The sequence below is a fragment of the Paramisgurnus dabryanus genome, chromosome 5 (assembly GCF_030506205.2).
Source record: "Paramisgurnus dabryanus chromosome 5, PD_genome_1.1, whole genome shotgun sequence".
NCBI lineage: Eukaryota > Metazoa > Chordata > Actinopteri > Cypriniformes > Cobitidae > Paramisgurnus > Paramisgurnus dabryanus.
Genome location: NC_133341.1, coordinates 37,603,824 through 37,615,053, shown reverse-complemented (window position 1 = coordinate 37,615,053; position 11,230 = coordinate 37,603,824). Strand labels below are relative to the sequence as shown.

At 39.0% G+C, this 11,230-nt stretch overlaps 1 protein-coding gene across 1 annotated transcript; it reads left to right on the top strand.

Annotated features, from left to right (window-relative positions):
- Positions 1-3,130: 3,130 nt before the first annotated feature.
- On the top strand, positions 3,131-10,789 carry ddx54 (DEAD (Asp-Glu-Ala-Asp) box polypeptide 54). The gene is made up of 20 exons (XM_065284010.2): positions 3,131-3,405; positions 3,884-4,010; positions 4,086-4,156; positions 4,231-4,419; positions 4,505-4,554; positions 4,878-4,919; positions 5,019-5,114; positions 5,382-5,503; positions 5,581-5,642; positions 5,730-5,861; positions 6,049-6,259; positions 6,337-6,468; positions 6,581-6,802; positions 6,877-6,950; positions 8,726-8,923; positions 9,093-9,238; positions 9,338-9,451; positions 9,542-9,652; positions 10,213-10,307; positions 10,392-10,789. Exons 1-20 carry the CDS (start codon positions 3,280-3,282, stop codon positions 10,643-10,645), a joined length of 2,574 nt encoding a protein of 857 aa, XP_065140082.1. The 5' UTR covers positions 3,131-3,279; the 3' UTR covers positions 10,646-10,789.
- The last annotated feature ends 441 nt before the right edge of the window (positions 10,790-11,230 follow it).

The window sequence follows — 11,230 nt, the reverse complement described above, 5'->3', positions numbered from 1 at the left end:
TCTCGTGTTGACATCAGCACCTTCATTATCCACTCAGACTTTTGTGTCTTGAGATCATCCTCATTTATTTATCCAGACCAGCACATTTGTGTTTCTGTTTAGATTCAGGATGTGTGTGGGATAAAAGATGATGATGATTTTATTATCACTCAATCTCAGCGTTTAGTTTTCTGAACACAAAGTGTCCATGATCTGTACGTCTTAAAGATATACGTATGATGTCATTTTCTGGATGCCTGAATGTCTTAAATCAACAGAAGAAGATTAAAAGCTTAATAATCTTTGCATGTGCGGCTCAGTGACGTTTCATCTTTACTGACACACACAGTGACAATGAATCAAACATAAACTCTTGTAAGAAACACTTGAGGTGCTTTTGAATTGAAAGGACATTTATATCGATTTATATGTAATGAGAGTGACTTACTGCTTTCAGTCTTAATGCAGAAGCGATGTTTGAAGCCCTTGTGTGAAAGTGTACATGTGATGATCTCTGGACTGACACAGCCCACATCCACATACTTCTGTCCATGAAAGACATTACAGCCGTAACACTGCAGTCCAGCAACTTTAAAGAGAAACCAGACCATTGAGTTATTATCATCATCATCATCTCATAGACCCTATAGCTGTGTGTTTGATATCAAGACTTTAAAGTTTATCCTGTGTATTTTTACTCTTTAATATTAATTGAATAGTCATACATGCATGAATTTGTACATCATTTCCAAATGCGTCTGGTCTTTATACCATGCATTAGAATAGCCTAATTATTGCTACATTAAAGTTTTGTTTTTTTCTGACCACATACAGTATGTGTTTCAGCACTATAAACATTATGATGCTGAATTTTTTATTTGCTCTGTTTCACTTCATTTCTTCTGAATTGTGATCATTCTGTAAATGAACAGATTTATATCTAATCTCTCAAGAAGATTTGTTTTCACTGTTTCAAATAATGTTGTGCAGTGTGTGATTGTTGTGCAATTCATCAAACAGAATAGTTTACAGAAATGATTTCTTAGCAATGATAATCTAACTCATGAGAGTAAAATAAAAAGTGTCAATGAAGATGAACCTCACAGCTCAATAATCTAGATGACAGATCTCTTGCACTCGGTTAAATAGCCAAAATAAACGCTTTCAGAATAATCCCATTTAATACTCTTATTAAAATCACTTTAATGAGCGTAAAGACCATGACCAGTTCTGAATCTGTACTGGAAATCCTCAAAGCAGTATCCTGCTGAATTCTGTGATGTTGAGTTACTTTCACTCATTTTATATAAAGATTTATAATTGATAATAGATTCAAACCTCTTAGTTTAGATTATATTTATGAATGTTCTCATTACTCACCCTGTGTGTAAATCAATACTGATGGCAGAATGAATGCGAGTCCGTATAACAGCACAGTTTGTGAAGTCATGGAGGCAGAGAGCTGCTGGATTCAGGTCTGATCTACAGCATCTGGAGATTCACTCCAACTTCTCTTGATCTTCTCATCAGATGAGAATCAAAGCTCTGCTGCAGATGTCTGATGATGATGATCAGAACTCCTGCTGCTGCTGCTGATGATGTGTGTTTGTGTCTCTGTGTGTGTGCGTGTTTGTGCATGTGTGTGTGTTTGTGTGTGTATGTTCCTGTATCATTCTTCTGTTATTTTCGAGACATTAATCCAGAATAAATCCTTTCTTTCAGTCTGTAATGTTGTGTATAAGCCTGTAGTCCAGCACAACATATGGTCTCTCTCTCTCTCTCTCTCTCTCTCTCTCTCTCTCTTATTTTCAGAGATCATATTTTATGACATTTTTCATCAGCAGGATTTCTCTCTGTGTTTTTTCACTTTGACAATTTATGAACAATTATAGTCACTATCGGACAAAAATATTATAAAACAATATTTACTTATTACAGTAAAATGTATAGATTTATAGAAGTGGATGGAGAATTATCAGATTTAAAGCCTCTGATGAAGGATTTTCCAGCATATGCCTGTAAATAAAGATGAAATATATTCCTGTATTAAATGTTTAATCATTGTTTCTGTGACTCCTGACTCATCGTGTTGGTTTAGTTGAATTAAACAGCGTCCACGCCACTTCTCAGGGTTTATTCTCATATAAAATCCTGCTGATGACAGACACATATTAACATGAAGTTAGTACATGTACATGTAGAAACTGAACTCTTTATTAGTGATGTGTGTCTGTCTCTCTCCATCAGTCCTGTATTATGTAAATGATATACTGCTGTTTATTAAAGACGTGTCTGATTTTCATCATGGTAATTGATTTAATGTAAGTTAGTAGCATCGGGCTGAGCTCTTAAGAGCTGAAGATTAATTATTAATCTGACACAGATATGACAGGATCATCACAGTCATGATCCACTCATTTAAACATTTCTCTCTCTATCTCCTGTTTAAACACAGCACAGAAATAACGAAAGATCTCCATTAATGTTCTTCACATGTCTGAGTATTTATCTTGTAGCACATGTTACACTTCATCACCTCCATACACTACAATCCTCTTTAACACTATGACAGTGTTTAGGTTAAACCAGGACTAGGTTTTAGTTATATTATGACATTTAAGGAGTTTTTACAAAAAACAACACTTGTGTGCATCTTGAGAAAAAACAATGGCACTGATATATGTTAGGATACGTCACAAGGTGTTTTTAAATCATGAACTCAAACATGCATTTAGTCTGGGACTAGAATATGCGTGAGGTCATTGGGATGAGTTTTTAATGTGAGATGAAAACTATTTCATGATGTTTTTCACATTTAATTCAACATACTGACCATAATGTGTGAATACTTCATCACATACACTATCTCTGTTTGAATACAAACGAATTATTCATCATACAAAAACAATATATTTGTATTGTAAAATATATATTGTTTGTGTTTAAGTGAATATTAGTCGGATTAAGATGTTCCTTTTACATTTTAAAGAAAACTGATTTGTTCCTCCGATAAAAAGAAAATTATTTATTCATTCATTTTTTCCTTTGTTTTTTTTTTTTTTTTTTAGAACTTTCTTATTTTTTTGTACTGTCGTGTTTTGCTGCCACTGTGTGCACGCGCCCCGACCTGCAGCTAGTACGCGCTCTCTGACGTCATCGCAGAGCGACGAAACCTCACACGTGTTTCGCGTGTCTTTCGTGTTTTGTTCTTATGGAACAGATTGATTTATTTGATTAAATTATTAAAAAAAGTCTTCAACACTGAAGACACAGAGAGCCGCGGCTGTGTAAGAATCAATAATGGCGCAGAGGAAGAAGAAGATGACGAGGAAGAAGAGAAACTCGCACGCGCACAGAGATCAGATTGATTCCGATGACGGAGAGTTTGAAGTGATTGCTGGAATTAAAGATGATGATAACGACACAGTGAGTGAATGAACACTAATGTACAGTTAACTTATATGACATCATCTTATAAAAGTGTTGCGGTGGATTACATGACAAACATTGATGTGTTTACTTTTCTCTTTATTCATCTGTAATGTCGCGCGTAAAAGCGTACACTTAGTTACAAATTTAAGGACTTGATTTAGTTTTAGTCGACATGGTGTATGGTCAGGTAATGTGTTACCTCTATAATCCCCAAGTTATAAACTCAATTATTGTCGCCGTAGTGACGTCATCTCTTCCTGTTACCACCAAGAGTTTATACAGTAGCCTAACTTACACAATCAATAATTGAAAAGTGAACATTTTCAGGTTTAAAGATTATAAGACCTTTATAGTTTATGTTTAGATACAGAGTTTATTTTGTAATATCTTGAGTTAGTGGAGTAATTCAATGTGTTGCTGTTTGTTGTCATTGGTCAATAACTTCACAAGTGTTCATGTGTTGTGTCCTCAGCCCGGCCGGAGGCTTCCTCGCTTCCCGACCTCATCCGAATGTGTTTCTGACGTGGAGCCCGACACCAGAGAGATGATCAGAGCCCAGAACAAGAAGAAGAAAAAGTCTGGTGGATTTCAGTCGATGGGTAAGTGAGACGTTTCTTCATGACGCCCTGTCTGTCAGCAGTCGTTCTTCATTGCTGTTGTTTGTTTTGGTTTAGGTCTCAGTTACCCCGTCTTTAAAGGCGTCATAAAGAAGGGCTACAAGGTTCCTACACCTATCCAGAGAAAGGTGAGTAACAAATGAATGTTTTCAGTCATTGAAGGAGAAGAAACTTCAGTGTGTTGGATTTCTCTCGGCCGCAGACGGTTCCAGTTATTCTGGATGGGAAGGACGTTGTGGCCATGGCTCGGACGGGCAGCGGGAAAACCGCAGCTTTCCTGATTCCCATGTTTGAGAAGCTGAAGGCTCCACAGGCTCAGACGGGGGCACGAGCTCTGATTCTCACCCCTACCAGAGAGCTCGCCCTGCAAACCATGAAGTTCACTAAAGAGGTTTTACACTCTCGTGTCGTGTTTGTCTTCTAGTTTTCCTGCTGTGTTCATACGCTGATGCTTTGATCTGTGTGTTTAATTCCAGCTGGGGAAGTTTACCGGTCTTAAAACAGCTCTCATTCTGGGTGGAGACAGGTGTGTGTCTTTATAACTTTATGGGCCGGTTTCCCAGACAGGGTTTAGGTTAATCCAGAACTAGGCCTTATTTATATCAGGTCATTTAAGAAGTGTTTACAAACATACCTTACAAAAAAATACAGGTGTCCATCTTAAGACAAAACAATGTCACTGATATATATTAAAATTGGCAAGAACAACATGTTTTTAAACTTAAAGCTGCTCAAACATGCATGTTAGTCTGGGACTAGTCTAATCCCTGTCCGGGGAATCGCCCCTATATGTTTAGATGCTTACTCGTGTGAACGCTGACCTTCTGTGTGTGTCCTGTTGTGTTTCAGCATGGATGATCAGTTTGCAGCTCTTCATGAAAACCCTGACATGTAAGTTCACAGGCCCTTCAGACATAGTCCACAGGGTTGGTAAAGGCTGGTTTAGTGAGTCGTGTTGATATGAATTAACGTCTGTGTTCACACCTGCAGTATTATTGGTACACCTGGTCGTCTGATGCACGTTGTTATGGAGATGAATCTGAAGCTTCAGGCTGTGGAGTATGTGGTGTTTGATGAAGCTGACAGGTAAGACAGAGATGCTCCTCAAACAAACATGATGAATGTTCAAATACACATATCACACACACACACACGTGTTTAAGAGACTAATGTGATGTGACTGCTCTGTTTATGTCAAACTCCACCCACATGAATGACATCATCAGTCTAGAAAAGTAGCCCAACTCCACATGTTGAGTTATGGCACTTTATAGCTCATGCAGTCATGTTAATCCTATAGCAAACGCATAACCGTTAAACTGATCCTGGATCATTGATGTGTTTGTTGTCCAGGCTGTTTGAAATGGGTTTTGCTGATCAGCTGCAGGAAATCATCAGACGTCTTCCAGATACTCGACAGACGCTGCTGTTCTCCGCCACGCTGCCCAAACTGCTGGTGGAGTTCGCCAGAGCGGGTAACGTGAATCTTCTCTTACACTGAGATCTCATGCTGGTGTTTTCAGATGGGTTTAATCTTGAGTTTCTGTTTCAGGCCTCACAGAACCAGTTCTTATTCGTCTGGACGTGGACACCAAACTTAGCGATCAGCTGAAGGTGAGGTTGAGCAGATGATTTACTCTTGAAGATACTAAGATGTTTTAATAGTGAGATAATGGTAATGTTGTGTCTTCTCTCCACCAGCTTTCATTCTTTCACCTGCGGTTAGATGATAAACCGGCTCTTCTGCTCCACCTGCTGAGAAACGTGGTGAAGCCTCAGGAACAGACGGTCGTGTTTGTAGCTACCAAACATCACGTGGAGTATCTCAGAGAGGTCACAATAAATCATTTATTCATTCAGCATAATGACATCAGTAAACATTTACTGTATATACAATGTGTTGAATGCTTCAGTCACTGCTCATGTGCTGTGAAGTATTATGATCGTGACAGTCGTAAAGGTCTCTTTAGATCTGAGGTAATAACAGGTCTTTGATTTTATTGTGTTTGTTCTCCGATAGCTCCTGACGGTGGAGGGCATCGACTGTGCTTACATCTACAGCGCTCTGGATCAGACGGCTCGCAAGATCAACATCGGTCGCTTCGTTCATCGGAAGGCAATGGTGCTGCTGGTCACAGACGTGGCGGCTCGTGGTATCGACATCCCCTTGTTAGATAACGTCATCAACTACAACTTCCCGTCTAAAGCCAAACTCTTCCTGCACAGAGTCGGTGTGTAGCGAGATCTCAGATATTTGTGATTTCTGAACGACGTCGATTAACATCGTCGCTCTGCTCTGGGCTTTCAGGTCGTGTGGCGCGTGCTGGTCGGGGTGGTACGGCTTACAGTCTCGTGTGTCCAGATGAAGTCCCGTATGTCTATGATCTTCATCTCTTCTTGGGTCGACCCATACAGCTGGCGGTCCCCGCACACACACAGGGTATTCACAATCAGTTTATCTATGATTCTGATTTAGATGTTCAGTGTTATAAACAACCTCACAAAAAAATCATAATTGTGAAATGAATCTGAATTTTTTTATTTTTTTTTAGAGAGCGATGGCGTGTTCGGTCGAGTTCCTCAGTGCATTTTGGACGATGAAGAATCGCAGCTTCTCACTGCTCACGAGAGCTCTCTGGACCTTCAGACCCTCAGACGGATCTCTGAGAACGCTTACAAACAGTACCTGAAGTCTCGACCCAACCCTTCGCCCGAGTCCTTCAAGCGAGTGAAGAACACAGAATTTTCCTCCATGGCCGTTCATCCTCTGCTGGGTGAGTGATGTTTCTCTGAACGTTTCGTCGGGCGTCCCGCTGAAGTTCTGAGCTCATGATTCTGTGTCCTTCAGGTGCTGGACTGGAGCAGAAGGAGCTGGACAGACTCACTATGGTCGACTGCATTAAAGGATACAAGGCAAAATCTGTACGTCAACATCAGATCATTAAACTGCATTGTTGCTTAAATCAAATCAATAATATTAAATATTTAATGGACATCAGATGAACAGCACAGTTCATGAAGTGTGTCCTCTTTCTGCTGTAAACTGAAGTTAATAGTTTGTATTTCTGTGTTTGTCATTCTCTAACTGCTAACCAACATGTTTTTTACATCATCTCTTACTTAAAAGTCGCCATGAAACTGAAGTAGCGTTTGCCTTATTTTCCCCATGGTGACGTATATCCGAGTAAATTGGCTTCTGAAATGAAATAAGGCGGGGCTGGATTTAAATTTGTCTATCAAGATCTGATTGGATCATTTGAAGTTGGGTCGCGTTGCTAATTACTAACTGCTCCGATATTCTCCTGGGGGCGTATTACAGAAATGTCCTAACTTTAAAATCTTATCTTAACTGTTTGGTAACCATGGTAATTTCAGTTAGGACCTCATTTAAGACAAAAGCTATTACAGAATGATGTTCCTAAATGCATTATCTTATCTTAACTGCGGATAGGAAAGTGGTATTACAGAAGCATCCTAAAAACGGTCTTAACTTTAGGGTAACCTCACAGGTGTCCTAACTTAAAACTTTAATGAGAGCCAGCTGAAACAATCACATTATGATAGAGCTGCGGGAGAATGACATTACATTTTTAACAAAGTGGAGGATGAAAAACATCAATGTTTGTTTTTGGATTACTCTTTGAATGTTTTTTACCTTCACACATTCACATAATCACAATGTTTCTCACTACTGGAGCGGTCTTTCAATTTCTGTCATCCCTCATTATTAAAAAACAGTTATCTTATCCGTGAACACTTGATGGGATTATAGTGAATACAGTACACACTTGACTCAGCATCTATTTCTTGTCATGTCTCTATCAAATGTTGAAATGTACAATAGTATCCTAGCACTTAGGAAGAATAATTTTTTTAATTTTTGTAAGTCACATTTCCTAAATGTTTAAATTGAATGGTAACTGATAGATGATGTGCTAAAACACTAATACAAAAAACACAGACTATGATTACTATGAATTTAATAAAATGTATTTTTCTGGCCCATTGAAATTAAAAGGACAATTATTTTGTTTACTGTAGCAGGAGCTCTCGCATTGCTGGTTGCTTGGTAACAGACCTGACAGTTGATAGCCGAACAGGATTAAGCGATTTGGGATTTCCTAACTAGAGATGAGATAAGATTTGGTGAAATAAGATGAGAATCCTAAATTAATTTAAGATTTGCTTCTGTAATATGAATTTGTGAAAAATCTTAACTTAACACATCATATCTTAAGTTAAGACCCAAGATAGAAAGTTTCTGTAATACGCCCCCTGGACCCTGACAGTTTTTCATTTTATGTTCCATTCCATTTTATTTTCAACACTATGTAGTTTTGTTACCTTTAAATAATGTCTCTAAAATTATTTCAGTGATAGAACAACTTTTAACTAGACAAATTGTACTGTTGCTGCAACCTGAGCAGCCTCCTAGCTGCTACAAGCACACTCTGAAAGTGGCGGTGGAGGGTAAGAAACACAGCTCCGCCCCTCCCCTGCCTGCAGAAGAGTGTCTGATACCAGGCACTGTTGCGCTTTTCAACCACATAGGGGGAGCTGTAAGTCATTTTTACATGGAAACTACATAGTGTTGCTTTAATAGATTGTGTACATGAGCATGACTGCAATGCCGTTTTGACCAATCAGCATTCAGATCTGATTTATTCAAGATTTCTACTGGATATTTGTTTTCTCAGACGATATTTGAAATCGACTCCAATAACAAAACAAACGCCAGCGAGGTGATGCGAGCCAAACGATCACGAGACAGTCGATTGGTCGACAAATATTCAAAAGCACGAGCACAGCTGACGGCAGAATCGGCTGCTCACACGGCAACCAGAACAGAACCCAAACGCTATGATGATGAAGATGAGGAGTGTGAAGATCTTCAGGTGATTCTTTGTTATTAAAGCAATAGTTCATTCTTATATGTTGTTCTGGTGTGAATGTCCTCCATGAATCTTTATGTACAGTGATGGTTTACTGTGAATATGTGCTTATATTCTTGTATATCAGATTATTTGATTTTTGTTCTTCTCTTCTTTATTTCTTGCTCTTCAGAATGTTTTCTCAGAGGTTCTTGGTGGAAAAAGACGAAATCAAGATATTGAAACATACAGACCAAAGAGCAAAAAGAGCAGGAGATCAGGGAAAGATGAAGAATTTTACATCCCGTACAGACCTAAAGACTTTAACTCAGAGAGAGGGTACGTCCAGATCGTGTCACAGGATTATTCGTTCACATCACATCACCCTCGATCAGGTCACGCAGTAATGATAATGATATTGTTGTTGTGTTTGTTCAGATTGAGTCTCGCAGGTGATGCCAGCACTTTTGACCAGCAGGCGTCTTCTGCAGTCCTGGATCTGATGGGAGATGAGAGCAACTCGATGGACAAACACAAGACCATGATGAAATGGTGTCTATGAATGCACTTTCAACACAGAATTTATTAAACAGATAACATTACCTGTATGTGTGAGCGCTAAAACATCTCTGTTCACCGCAGGGATCGCAAAAGAAAAAGATTTGTTCGTGAAACTGGCAAGGAGGATAAAAACAAAAAGGTCCGAACAGAGAGCGGACAGATTGTGACCAGCAAACGGAAGAAGAAGAACTTGTATCCTTTCTGATATTTATCACCAACCAAACACATCGCTATTGTGTGGTGTTGAAAACACACCAGCAGGTGTCACTATAAGCAGATAACTACTGCTGAGAGTCAAAATCATTACACCTGAGGAGAGAATCAGGGTTCCTGCGGGTCAGGGAATTTTTAAAAAGGTCTATTCCTATTACATATTTTTGTCAAAGTCATGGAATATCAAAGGTTTTTCCATTTATCAAAATGTAATCAGTTTGTTAAGTTGACATAAGGAATTTTGTTTCCGTGTCCAAGCCTCCACTCATTTTAAGTAAGACTTCAATCTAAACAGCTGTTTGTTGGTGTTGTTTATTCATTTCACGCATTTAAGCTACATTTTGTATAAACTCATGGTGTACACTACATTTTCTAGGCTCACGCATCTCAGACATGGGTCATAAAAAAACTTTTATTAGTCAGGGAATTTGACTTCGAGTAGTAACCCTGGAGAAAGAGTGAGAACCAGATCTAGTTGCTTTTTGTGTTTTAGCTTTTTTGACAGTATTCACTCGTTGGAATCCTTAATTCAGGTTTAGTTATGAAGAGTGGAAGAAGAAGAACAAGATCGATGATGGAGCGTCAGACTCGGATGGAGGGACCGCTGGAGGGGACCGAGGGAGGAGATTTAAGGGTAAAATAATTTAAGGTTTGCAGTTAAGCGTCAGTATCCTGTGTGTTCACTGGACTCAGCTGTGTTTTTCTGGTTTACCTTCAGGTCGTCGAGGGGGTCAGCGAGGAGGACCTTCGTCCCAGCCAGGCGGGCAGAAGAACGACTCACGGGTGCGATCCGAGCTGAAGAGCCGGGAGCAGATCCTAAAGCAACGCAAGCGTAAAGCCAAGCAGCAGTTCCAACAGGCCGGCGGGATGAAGAAACTTCGTGCTAAAGGAAAACAACGTCTACAGGAAGTGATGAAGTCTGGCTTTGGCCGCGGCGGCAACAAGAAAGGAAAGATGAAGAAAAAACTTTGAGTCGAATAAAAAAAAACCCCGTTAAATCTCACAATAACCCTTTTATTTGAGCTGTACAAAACTGAATGGACAACATTATGTGTGTATGTTATATACAAAACATGTGTTTATATGTGTGGAGAACATTAAAAAAAACTTATTGAAATACTGAATCAAATCATTTGACTTATTAATGTGACCAATAGAGACATCAATGATCAGTTTGGCTTTTCTAAAACTCTTGTCTTCGTTAGATAAACACAAATTAATAATCCATTTTTGAGTGTAACAGAAAACAATATGACACATTCATCAGTGAAGAAAATTAATTTTGTCACGCACAATTCTTAAGCATGTCTGAATAAGTTTTTTCTAGCGCGATCAATTGACCAATCACATTCAAACGCCAAGGTACTGCCGTACGTTATATCTGACTATTATACAAACCCAACAATTAAATTTTAAACAAATGTCAGAGACAAACCGAGAATTATATAATGATTTTTTTTCAAGTTTACGGGTCTCTTACCGCCTTCAACGTTTTCAATCCCACAATCCACCTGTGGGGCGTGACGCTCGTCCGTTAGCGTTTCTTCAAAACAACAC